This window comes from Apostichopus japonicus, chromosome 16 (assembly GCF_037975245.1).
Source record: "Apostichopus japonicus isolate 1M-3 chromosome 16, ASM3797524v1, whole genome shotgun sequence".
Lineage (NCBI taxonomy): Eukaryota > Metazoa > Echinodermata > Holothuroidea > Aspidochirotida > Stichopodidae > Apostichopus > Apostichopus japonicus.
The window spans coordinates 39,083,372-39,097,341 of NC_092576.1; the positions used below are offsets into that span (position 1 = coordinate 39,083,372).

The 13,970-nt window shown below is 37.2% G+C and overlaps 1 protein-coding gene across 2 annotated transcripts; it reads right to left on the reverse strand.

Annotated features, from left to right (window-relative positions):
* Positions 1–311: 311 nt before the first annotated feature.
* Positions 312–10,214, reverse strand: LOC139983023 (uncharacterized). Of its 2 annotated transcripts, XM_071996345.1 has the most exons (4): positions 9,292–10,214; positions 5,621–5,827; positions 3,195–3,299; positions 320–2,151 (listed from the first exon to the last, which is right to left on the reverse strand). In XM_071996345.1, the coding sequence occupies exons 1-4, from the start codon at positions 9,496–9,498 to the stop codon at positions 1,546–1,548; spliced, it is 1,125 nt and encodes a 374-aa protein (XP_071852446.1). In that variant the 5' UTR covers positions 9,499–10,214; the 3' UTR covers positions 320–1,545. The 2 variants fall into 2 exon arrangements, with proteins under 2 accessions (XP_071852445.1, XP_071852446.1); XM_071996344.1 differs by having other exon boundaries at positions 312–3,299.
* Between the last annotated feature and the right edge of the window lie 3,756 nt (positions 10,215–13,970).

Consider the following 13,970-nt stretch of genomic DNA (forward strand, 5'->3'; position numbering starts at 1 on the left):
TTGCCCACCCCCCCCCCACCCCCTCTGCAAGTAAAGGCAACTGAAGACATTTCTCCGGTCATCGCACACCACTGGTCATAGCCTGGCATCTCCCTCCCCCGTGACATATTTCTAGTCACAGCTCCACTGACATTCCCTTTGACTCTATTTCTCCCCCTAAGACCGGATGTGCATTTGTAATCGACTTCTACAAGTTCCCAGGACAACATTAAATATATTTGGAACAAAAGAAAATCCCCCTTCTAAAAGCAAACATACCCCTCCCCAACCTGGTCATCCACTTGTCCCCCCCCCCTTCTCGTAAATTGAAAAAAATCACAGATAAATCACAGACTAACAATTATGTTTTCTTTTTGGGTAGAATCCATTGCTGATTTTCTACATATTTATTTGACATACAATCATAGTGAAATTGAGCCATCGGAATGGTGTCATAATCAACAAAAGGAGGATTGGTGTTGTTAAATATTTGATGTATGGATAAAATGATGATCATAGTAGGATCATTTGAGCCAAGCTTACACCCTAATTGTAGGCATAAAATAGGTATTTCTTTTTGTGGCTGTACAACAAACAAAAATCAACTTAAAAAGAACACAACATCAAAGTAAAACTTTAGCAATTGTTATGCTTTATATTAAACAAGAAAATCTTAAAAACAAAGCAGACATTACTAAACATGAACTACTTGTTGCATATACATTGAGACAAAGTGAAACAAAGATGACTAAGTGATAACAACTTTCTAAGAATTTTCCAATTTCCTGCGATGCTGACTAGAAACTTGCCCAAGGTTGAAGTTTAACCAGCTGACAGTTCAACAGTAATCAGCTTTATTAACCTCTAAATGTTGTAAAGTGAATGTTGACCTTCATGAAAATCAATAAGGATGTATTATTTACCATATAACAAATTTTGAGTTGAACTAAATTTCACTTCATGAGATTCAGTGTTTATGATGACCTCATCTACTATCAAGATACTAAGTTTGAAGTTCAACCAACTGTTACTATCTAGGTTATATTTATAATGTTTCCAAATGTTAACTCACATGGCATTTGACCTCCATAAAAGACAAAAGGAATAATTTACACAATAATGGTTACCAAAGTATCAAGTTCAATCAACTTATAATCCTTAAAATACTGTGTTTACAAGATTTAAAGCATATGCCCTCTGGTGAACTAATATGACCTTTGACCTACATTAACAACTCTAGCAATCATCTGCTAACTAAAGAATACCTGCATACTAAGTTTGATTTGACTGAGCAACTATCACTCTTAACTCAAATGACCTTTGACACCCATGGAAAGCAATAGGGTTCATCTAATCACCAAGTGCTACATAACAAGTTTCAGGTTCAATCACCTTCAGATACCCTGTAAGACGAGGCATCACACTTAAATACTTTGGCAAGTAATTAAAAACAATAACAATAAATCAGTAAAAAATGACACTGACCTTCAGATACCCTGTAAGATGAGGCATCACACTTAATTACTTCAGCAAGTAATTACAAACAGTAACAATTACAAGAATAAATCAGTAAACAAAGACAGACTGATTTTGGGCTTGACTCTCAAAGCCTATGTCTGATATAGGAAGAACAGTACCACGATGAGGTCTGCAACGCAGAACCCAATGAAAAATGGCTGCCAGAAGCATTTTCCCCTCCCAATTTAAGTGAATCCCATCGTGTGAAAAATATATGGATAAAACTCTATGTGATTTTAAGAAAATAAAAGTCACATCCAAAAGTATTATCAAACAGGATTGCAAAATATGAGGCAACCTTTTATTAATATAGCGTACTTTATCATTAAAGGGCCTATTGCCTACTTGAGGCAGAACAGATGTCATAAAAATAGGGCAATGAAAGCAAATTCTTGCACACTGACCAAGAGATTCTATGTTTCGAAGAACCTCCTGTGCATTGCACATTCTTCCTACATCATTGCTGCCAAAGTGCATGATCACTGCATTAATAGTTAAAGTAAAAGTTTTATTAAACTTCTTTATGTAATCCAAACAGTCTCTACTTGTGCCACCAGGCAAAAAGTGGCAGAGAACCTCAACAGAGGGTGGCAGAGTCGCTCTCAAGTGGCTATCCAGATAGCGACCATTTGAGTCCGCCAAAATGAGGAATTTCTGTTGAGAAGCACAGTAAACATTAAATATTGTATTATTTTAATTATCATAAAGAACAGCTAGCTTCTTGTGCTTATAATTAGGAAGTCATATTCTTTAAAGCCAAACTTTCACAAAATAATATTTCATAATAGGATGAACCAGGCCAACAAAGTAATGGCACATTCGGATATACATGTGTATTGCTATTGTGTATGTCCACTACAGCTCATTGCACCTTTTGTAGAAATTTTAGAAGAGGTCAAACCACAACATACTCCAAAATCTGGTAATTTGATATGGAATGACCCTAATACAAACCCTTACTGATGCATTCTTTACTATTCTTGTAAAACAGATGAAGTTACAGATGCTGCATATTGTTGAGCAAGTTGCCTGTAAGCTTCACTAAACCCTTTGTTACATATTGCCTTCTGAATAACTACAACAATACGTCTAGATTCAGCTTTAAATCTAATTGAATGAACAAAGGTGAAATGAGCTGTTGGATCCAAATCATTATGAAATACATCCCATTGTTTGAAAAATAACATATCTAAAGTACTAAAATCAGTTATTGTATACAATACATTGTAGTTATTTACGTCTGTCAATCCAAACAATGAAAAGTCTACATCATGAATAACAAAATCAAATACATGTCTGAAGGCATTACCACGCAGAGTCTGTGTAACATGATGACAAATATAACTACCAATTCGGCACTGCCTTAAAAATCTTTGATAGTAATAGTTATCACCATGAGCGAGAGAACACTTTGTGGTAGCCTCCAAACCATGCCGAACAAATTCTTTTACTCGTTTAGAAAACAAAGCTGTTAATTTTACTTTAGGCTTAACATAAAGCCGTGCTACCGGGCAGCGGACTTCTGAATCCACAATGAAATCTTTAACCTGATCACCCTCAATGACACACACTTTGCAAATTGCAGTGACATGTGACAAAGTCCATGAAAGTGAAGTCACCAGGACTAAAAACATATTTGCAAAGGAGCAAACATCCCCTATTCCCACAAAAGTATTAGCAGCAGTAGAAATATTTACTTCTAACTGCTGCTCTGGTGCTGCTGAGGTGCTTGGTCCACTTGCTTGTCTGAGAGTTGAGGACTTGGGCCCTGATGGCTTCTTCCTCATAGCCACCTTTGATACCTACAGTTAAAAAGGAAAACCAATATGAAGATGTTTATGTGACATAATAAAGCAGTCCCATTAGTACACTGTAGTATTAGTATCAAATGAGTTTCAGAAAAAAAACTACATTTGCATCTTTCATGGTTTAACCAAAGGTACAGTACTTTATGCCATATTTTGTCACTTCTTTTTTGCTCTCATGATTTGGCCGTGCAGACCTTAAAAATAATCCCCTTCTCCTGTTTCCTTTGTATATATTTTATATTATATACTGTACTATTAATGCCAATTGTTAAGAAAAGTGCTGCTTGTAATTTCATATAAGCCTACTGAATACTGTCTGAAATGAAAATGTGTTATATACTAGTCTTGTTAAAAAACTGTCATCGAAAAACACTGACATTGACACAGAGTATATCAAGCAAATTAACAACAGTGGCAAACTGGAAGATGTCACCTTTTGACACCACATCTTCCTGAATATCAAATTATGTACAGGCAAGCAGCCCATTCATGTAGCCATTTCCTTGTTATCTCTACCCCCCCCCTCCTCCATTGGCTACTGCGACAGAACGCACCAATCAAGGGTGTAGGAAGCTGGGGGGCACAACCCCCAGTGAAAAATATAGAGGCGCGGAGGTATCATTCCGCCCCCCCCCCCCCGCTTCGCAAGTCAAAAAACACCTTTTTTATTTCCAAATTTGAAAAAAATCTCATTTGGAGATCCAAATTGCATCTAAGGCCAGGTGAAAATGCAAAATTATAAACAAAATGGAGTGGGTGGGTTGAAGTGTGCTATATTGCACCAAATTGCATTTGAGGCAACCTCTACCCCCTCCCCTTAGACCCCTCCCCCAGGCCAGCCATCAGTCTTCAGCCCCCCACTCAAAAGTACCTTCCTACGCCACTGGCACCAATGATCTTTCAATGTCTTCTGGTACCACCCAGCAAGTGACAGTTTCCTCTCTTGAACCTTGTAGCCATGCCCCTTATCTCAGAAGAAGGGTGACCAGCAACAATTGGTTATAAAAATGCTAAATTTGCAAACAAAACCCCTTAAGTGTTAGATATGAGTTTACAGTAACTTAAATACTGTTTAGTACTGGTTCATATGTTACATGATCCGGTGATTTTGTCTAATAGCTTTAGTTATAAAGGTTTATCAATTATCAAGCTACACATAACTACAGTGCGGATATAACGCATCAGTTAGTAATATACATATCATGCAAATATAATGTAATACTGTATGAACTTAGAAAGAGAATTGGGTTATCAAGGCACAATTTAATAAGTCATTGGGGAGGGGAGTTTTGAATGTGAACTAGTTTGGTGTAAGGTCAATACAGCATACAATGGCTAAAAGCCTTAACAGCTAATTTGCAAGCTAAATTAAGAATTTGCAAAGATGGTATTTTACATTGAAGGAGCAGTTCATAGTTATTTTAATCAAACATTTTCAAAGGGCCATACAGTAAGTGAAGTATGAGGTTTCATTCTATGTTGTTACTAGTGTTTTTCAGTTGTACTAGATATGCAAAATGTCTTTATTTATCTGAACAGGACAATATTCCATGAAGCACCAATTCTCATATTGACTGTAGCCAGGTGACGTTGCTTGGACCCAAGCAGTTTAAGAAATGACAAAGATGATTTCTGGTTCTCATCAACTACGGAAGAGCCTACAGGGACAAACTAAAACGAATGACAGCTAATGACAAATGTCTTTGTACAGGGTTAATTATCATTCGCGAATGACAGCGAATGAAAACGAAGGACGGTGGTGAGTGGAGATAGAATGATTAACGGAGTGGAGTAAATGCGGTTAACGGTTTTCTGCGCAAAAATGATTTGAGGAAACTCGCATGTTACGTGGTTGCAGGGTTTTGGTGTAATTTACCGATAGAAACCACAGGGAAAGTTTTTGTGTGAAAATGCGCTTGAGTGCTGTGCTTTTTACCTCTGCAGATTTATATAGAAAGATAACTGAAGCAATTTCAAGATTATAGTATTGTTAGTTTCTAACAATTAATATCGGAAAAACGATGTTAAATTTACTTTTTAAAATCAGACTTACAATTTCGCTTACTATAAGGTACTTAATCTTGTCCGTACTTTACTAGATCTAGATACCCACGAAGTCTGAACTGTGATATCCGGTTGAAGCAAATGTCTGTGCTGTCATTACTGTCATTCGTTTTAGTCAACGCAATTTTTAGTGTGTACAACATATTGTCATTCGTTATGGTTAATGCAATTGTCATTCGTTTTAGTAACACCCAGCTTACAGGTAGATGGTGAAAAGGTGAATAGATATTAACTTTGATATGGTACTGTACCTTTGTCTTTTTTGATGGAGGCTCACATTGTTGAGGATCTTTAATCTCTGATGCATCCACCAAAATGTCTTCCCCATCTACTACAACCAACACCTTTGACCGAATAGGATCTACCTCTACGACAAATCCTTCTTTCATTGTATCACCTTTCTTAACAGATACTGCATCATCTTTCTCCAAACGTAATGATGCAGTTTTCAAAGTATGCTGAAAAGTAAGCAGACAGGAATATATTTCATTCACTATTTTAATCGAAAGAGCACTATTTATTGTTATTAGAGGAGTAAGATTACATTTTCGAGTACATTACCATTAGCAATAGGTACTGTCAGTCGTCAAGCGGACCATACATATACTGCATTATGGAAAAAATCAATTGCCATTATCATACACATTACACCAAAGAGAAAAAAATTATACTATATCTACAGATAATTTTGCAGCTATGGGCCTTTCCACCACCCTAGCTAGTCGGGGGAGGGGGGGGGGAGACTTAGGTGGGGGCAATCATTCAGTCAGGGATGACACCAACATCACTCTAGAGAAAATCAATCCTGAGGGTGGGGGGGGGTTACAACACAAGGTGCCACAGTAGCCACGTTTAGGTACTGCAACTGCAATGAACATACAACACGGGTGTACACATACAGTAAATCTCCAGCTGTATTTGACAGCTACTTTTAGGGAAATCAATCGTTTCTTGAAAATGCTGGACAAGCATTAAAAGGTCTTCCAAGCAGAGGGCAAGGAGCAGTTAATGCCAATGTACATGCATACTGTGTATAGTGTGCTCAATAACCACCAATGTGCATGCTTATAAATTTCTTCTAAATATGATTACAAAACATTATGTAATACAATTAATTGGACACAATTCCAGACAAATTTCTGATTTAAGACAGAAAAAAATCAGAAAATCAGCTATAAGACTCAAAGGGTTCAGATAACACAAGTAGGTCTGTATTCATGGATTTAACCACAAGTGAATAAATGCCTTCCAGAAGTAAACCTCTCTGATCAGATAGTGATAATGAAACATCATTTGGCACAGACAAGATAACTTTTAAAGCTTCATTCAGACTTAAAGATTTAACAACAACACTACAAAGAACCTTTATATACAAGCAGTGGCTGAGGTGTTAATTTTCCTGTGTATGAGATACACAGGAAAGAATATAATCACAGCAGTGATTGAGGTTACACAGTACCTAAAAGAATAAAGATAACCAGGTAGCGATTAAGTGGAAAGCAAACAAAGACTGATTTACTGAAAAGCTGTTTTTAAATTGTAATGGGAAGCTGTGGGAAAAAATGCTGATAATTATAAGTATGTGAAATGAATGTGTAAAAGTAAGTTGGCCTGACGTTTCGATCCTAGCAGGATCTTCTTCAGAGGCTAAATGACAAGTTACAGTAACAGAGGGGACAAAAACACGCACAGAATACAGACAGGTTAATGAGCACGGTGAACACAATGAGATGGATGAAAGGGGATTATAAGTAGAAAGCAACAGGAGAAGAGGAGAGGAAGGAGATAAACTGTAGAGGGACAAAGAGAGGATTAAAGGCACAGGGTGAGGAATAAACTGGAGAGGGACAAAGACAGAAAGGTGTGAAGAAAAATGGAGGGGAAGAGAGCTGTGAGAGGAAGAGTGAAAGGGGGGGGGGGAAGGGAGAAAGGGGAGAAGGAGTAGGGAACAGAGGAAAGTTAGTCATGTCCTTCCTGAATGTTCAGCCCATGAGGTTGAATGGTACACTATGTGAAATGAAGTATAAAGTGTGAATTACACATATTAATTGGGCAAGTTCCTTTCAAAATAGTGAGCTAATGCCAAGTGATAATTATTTTATTCTAACAACAATTCTAGTTACAAATATGAACAATAGGCCTATTTAACTCTCAATTTTTGTATGTACAGTAGTTTCATGATGGTTGATGAGAATATAGCCAGTTGTTTGATATTCATGATACACTACTAGATTGTTTGTATGAACCACCCCCCCCCCACACCCCACCTCTTTCTCATCATTGCCATACTATTTACTCAAAATATGGACTATGTCATCTCTGGCAATTCCATCCAGCTAAATAGATACTTTCTGTTAGCAGTTTGCAGAATTGATGTTCCTGACCATGAACAATTACAATATGTTATATGCCTTTCAGTGAAATAGTGCAATGCACCTAGCAACATTTTTAATCTGTACCTAGACAAACTGAATGACCCCAGGGAATGGTGCGTTAAAGGTGCACAGTTGAAGGTGCAGGGGTGCGCAAGCCTATGAATGTCAACCTTAATTTTGGACATTTACGCACATATCCACGGTTGTAGTGGTCATACAATTGATAGGTGCATAACAGCAATTCCTTGCTGGGAGCTACTGTCTGAATTAATTATTAAGTTAATTCCAGAAACTAGAGTGGTTAATAAATTGGGACAACAAAGATACAAATTAGAAATGACCCAGCTGCTTTGCAAAAACATACATTTAGAGAGTAATTATAGAATAAGATAAGTCCCCTATTCTCCAACTCCACCAGAAGTGTACCTTCAGTTATCATTGAACACAACAATCTTTCTGCTAAATCACTAGCCAAATTAAGCTAATGACTACATGCAGAAACCCTCCACTCTGCATCGTGCAACTTCACCCCAAACTTATTAGCAGCTGATTTTATTTTAATTAGCATTCGCAAAAAATATACCAGCCTAGGACTGGACTCAAACTGGGGGAGAAATGGAATTGAAAAAAGTGAACTACACTATTTTGTCTAATTTACATTGGGTTATTCCATACATTTGGGAGCCAATGGTATGTTCTTATTTATTATTCTCTCGTGGGGCATTTGTCGTAATGCTACTATATATGATGAACATGATAAGTTTAATGTTATTATTGTGTTTCCACTATCCATCTGTACTAAATAAAACCCCAAACATTTACCATGACAAATGTAATATCTCAAATTTGATTAAAATTTAAAAAAAGGGTATTTTTTTTTGGGGGGGGGACATTTTAATCTGTTATGAATAATAATGAACTTTCCACCTTTATACAGTAAATTGCTGACTTGCTCAGTTGTAAATTTAAGTGATTGATAACAGAATAATTTTCACTATTAAACTAATACTTTGATAACAATTACTTAATGTTTATCCCAACAAGATCGGGCCATCGAAAAGAGGTTCCACATGTAAACGTCGTTGTCCAACGAAATCATTTACACAGGAAACCTATTGCATCGAGTGAATCATTGGCAGGAGTTGTAATTATATTAACATGTCCTACGGTAATTGGTTTAGATTTCTGCAGCATTTTCAAGGATTACAAAGTAACAAAGGTTGAAAGTCCAATGAAAAAATACAAGAACATTCTAATATATTGACAGACCACTTTGGTGTCCCATTAAATATTTATACACTTATGGATACATTGTCAATGTTTGGTAGATTTAATGAGATGCCAATTCTATCACAAATTTATTCTGGAGCATGATTGCAGAGAAACATACGCCCATTTTCCAATTAAATATCAAGACCTAGCATCACTGTTCACAGTGTTATAACTTCAACCATAGGTAGGCCTAGGCATATGTCAATTCAAAACATGTCAACACAAGTGTATGTCCAACTCTAACGTTATTTTTCTAAGCCTCCTAAGTTGCTTACCTCGGTAACAGTCTTCTTTCTTATCTTGGTTGAAGGGACCGAAACGTTCCATTTTTGACTCCATCCATCGAAAGAGACATAAAAGCTTCTGTTGCCGTCTTCCAATTCATTTACTTTTTTTATTTTACACGGTGCCCAAATTCCCGCTACGTCCACCGCTTCTGCTTGCTCACCAACACAAAAATTCGGAAGAGAAGCTGTCGCCATTTGAGGTATATTTCGCAAAGAACGATAGGGGGTAATTCGTGGTACAGTTCTGCTTCGTTTATACACAAAAACAGTTGTCCGTGGGTTGCACTATATTGCCGTTAACGGAGATAAGTTCTGAGCGATATGACGTAACCTTTACTTTTGGCATGTTCCACGTTGATAAATCGACGGGGGAAGCTGTTTATATTTAAGCTATTTCTTAACTTTATTGCACTTAAAACATAACCAATACTACTAATATTATTTCTAAGCAGTAATTTACCAGAAATTTGTAATTAAAAGTCATTTAATTATCCTCAGTGGCAATGTATTTTGGCTTTCAATAAAGAAGAATGTGTATTATTAACACCAAAAGATAATGGAACCGTCCAAATGGAAACTGACGCGATATAACCGAAAATGTTGATGGGGAGGAAGTTGGCTCCTAAGAATAGCTGTTTTGAATTGTAACCCGGATAACCAGTTTTCGTGAAAAATGCTTTATAAATTACTAATATTTTCGTTTAACGGTGCAATTTCATACTAAATGGTCCAGGCATTTCGAATTTCGGCATCAAAATGTCCAAATCGAGATTCTTCTGTCGGATTAGAAAGGAATGGAGCATGGGCACTACCAAGGAGAAGATCAAATTTCCTGCGAATACCGCAAGATCCTTTTCGAATGCCTGAGGCAGCAAAAATCCTTATGTCCGTACCACTAAAGGGCGGATTTTCAAATGCTTGGAATGTGGTTCGACCCGTTTCTCAAATGGGAAAAAAATATTGACAAAATTACTCCAAAGCTATCACAGAAACTGGGCATTCTAAAACTATTAATTCGTGTGTTGACCAGCATCCACGTAATACTCTTTCAAACGCTCTAACTGTACCCGATATTGATTATTGTTCTGCCGTTTGGACTACGGCGACGAACAAATGTGTTGACCGGGTTCAGATTCTTCAAAATCGTGCAGCTAGATTTGTCCTGGGGTGTGGGCTTCGGGATGTGCATGTTACAGATATTTTTTTAATTGAAGTGGCTAAATGTCCGTCAACGTGGATTATATTTCAGGAATATTCTAATGTATAGATGTGTCCACGGCCTGGCTCCAGATTACCTTACTGATACTACCATTCTACTGAGAGATAGCCATTCGTACAGAACTAGATCTAGCTAAAATGTTATGCTAGCTCCTGTTAGATCTGGGAATGGTAAAAGGTCCTTTCAATTTTCTAGAAGCAGGTCGTGGAACAGTCTTCTCCCAAACAAGCTTGCCAAATGCTAATATTTTTAAACGGAATATGAAACATATATTTTCTTTAGATGTCTGATATCTGTTTGTCTCTCCTTTTGCCGACCTTTTTGTGTTTTTGGATGGTTACCGTTTTTCTACTTCATAATATTGCATATTTTGTATTGATGGCTCCTGTGAAAAGCAGTGCTTCTGGACTGAGCAGGTCTACTCTCATTAAAGATGACAACTATAAAAAATAAAAAAAACATGTCACAGACAGAAATCCGCACCACTCTACTACGGTGATTCTACTGCTGCTTAGTATAACTGTCAATGGGAGCGTATTACGTATGTGTTCACGATTCTTTAGTTGTGTTGTATATAGGCGTAAGCACGGGAAAAAAACACGCGTTTAAATCGCAGATTTCGGTCTGTAATTGCGACGTAAATTCCGAGTTCCAGCCTGTTTCCGTTACGTTTCCACTCCTGAAACTAGTGATTAAGGTAAGCTTACGACCCAACTTAAACGAGTTTTCCGCGTTCGCGATGACTTATTTACCGAGTACGCGGTGACCGTAAACGCCAAGTGTCATCCAAATACGGTGAAGCTCACTTAATCGTGCGGTTTCAGGGAAGGGTAATCGTTACGTTTCCGGTCACAATTGCAACAGATTCGCTACCTTAAACATGACCGTTTATCTGGAGTTTACGTTTGAATCCAGCTGTAAACTTCTCGCATTGATCATCGTAAACGCCATGATTACACCAATATATACGGAGAAACGTGGTCATCGTAAACACATTACTTACGACCAATACAGGGGCTGGGCTTATTCGCCACGTTTAGGGAGTCTTAATCGGGTTGATTAGGCTGAGAAATACACGGACCACCTCTATCAAATATTACATTTGATTTAAAGAAAATTAAAAATAATAAACATAAAATCACACTCGTTTGATTTTCCACTTTTTTATTTATATATTTGCACCTCATATCGCATAGTAAACGTTTATTTGTTATTTTTACACTTATACAAAAATTATGTAATTGAACGAAATACCACTTCTAATGTGTAAATGCATCTAAATGCAACTCAATATTGCTTTACAACACAGTGTTGAATATTCAGCTTTTTGAATACAAAGTTTAAACCTCGAGAAGCCATTTTCCTTTTCAAATTTCAAAACATGCATTATTGTCCGGAGAATGTTTTTTGATGCCCAAATATTACTCTACTTACATTGTGGCAATTATATACACATGCAACGATTTCAATGCCAGGTGAAAGAAGGAAAAAAACAAGTAAATATGGAATGATTCTATTTTTAGTTACTAGTTTGCAAATCAAAACCTCTGAAAACCAGCTACCCACTTGAAGTAACTTAACATATCAGCAGTTAAATTGAACCAAACAAATTTATGTTTAAAATTCGGTGTGTTTATCCTCAGATGGATGATATAAACGCCTAGGCACTTCTTCCATGATGGTTATCGGCCCCTCGACCCCCCCTCCACCCAGGCCCGGAAACGGTACCAGCCTCTTTTATGTGGAACGAACTTGATACAGAACACCACTTCCTGCCTCATTTCGTAGCACGCTTAATATTTTGTTGCTGCTTTAAATTTTATTGTAATTAACATATATTTTGATATAAAATGCAATGATAGCCCAAACAAGATCTCTAAATTTTTTACCCTGAAAGTCTGGAATTAACCATGCATGAATAATGAAAGACAAACGTACAAGTACAACAACATTTCGACGACAAGTAATTAGGCCTATGCTGAGTATGCTCTATAGCTATGTCTTATTTTAAAATATTATTTACTAAATGATTCATTAACAATTAAAGAATCATGCTTTTATCTTGGCTTTTGTTTCCTGAAAATATTTTAAGGATAACTTAATCCTTAACATTTAATCCCTTGATGGAATATATTAGCTGTGAAGGGAAATTTAAAAAAAAAGGCTTCCATTAAAGCAAAAGACTAACAAGAAAATAATAATTAATCTGACATCTATTATTATGGGCATATTCTTTCTTCCTTGTTGCATTTATCTCAGGCAGGATTTCGTTTTAAAGGTATCATGTAATTACACCAAATGTTAAATTAGAGAAACTCTTCTTTATTATACAAAATCGTCAACTGCAACTTGTTTGTATCCGAAACAACGGCGTTTGCTGTTTGTTCCTGGTGCCTCATTAATCAACAAATGCTCAGGACAGGATTATCCACGTGCAACAGGGCACGAGTTTAAACGTTGGGTAAAAAATTCAAAGAAATATTGTTATAACGTTTCATTATTCTACGTTGTAAATGGTACAAAAAGTTCAAAGAAGTCAAACGAAATGGACTTCGATATGCAGTCTTTACGCTGTTGATCAATGACTGTTTTTATGTGATGTTTTAATGTACGTATCATAACCACCGTGGGCAAATAGATGTCTTTCGTGAGCTATACATCCGGGTTATCCGGTACCAATGTATCTCTATGGGAGCTCCAATAAACTGTTTGCCACGGGCCTCCCACAAGCTTAATCCGGCACATCAAACAATGACCATTTTCACCATTTGGAGGGGGGTCATACCTTCATTGTTATTGTTCAGCCTATTTAACAGCCCAAGTTGGGGCGTCAGTCGGTACGCATTTTAAAGATACGTCTCCTTTCCTAACGGTGGGTATCCTTTTTTCTGGACTTTTCGCTAAGGAGAACGTCCTTATAGAATGAGTCCAGCCTCATTTTGTTCAGTCTTTCCGACTTCCAAGTGAACTCCTGCACTACGGTACCCTAGCTCGTTCGCTCTCCATGTCAGATTCCTCGGATGACATATACTCAGTTGACATCACTGTACAGTCTGTCTTTTCTCTCCTCTGACCAGTCTATGTTCTTCATTGCGCTCAATCTACTGAAGTTTCTGTAAACAAAGACACAAGAATAAGTATGAATTAGATCAGTTGGCATATAGTTTACTTCTGTCGAAAAATATACTAGCTCCAACTGTCAATATCTCCAGCCCCCCCCCCCAGTGAAAAATGTGGAGGCGCGGAAGTATCATTCCACCCCCACCCCCCGCTTCGCAAGTCAGAAAAACTCCTTTTTCATTTCCAAATGAGAAAAAAAAAGTCTCATTTGGAGCACCAAATTGCATCTAAGGCCAGGTGAAAATACAAAATTAAGTTTACAAAATGGGGTGGGTGTTGAAGTGTGCTTTATTGCACCAAATTGCATCTGAGGCCACCTGGAAATGCA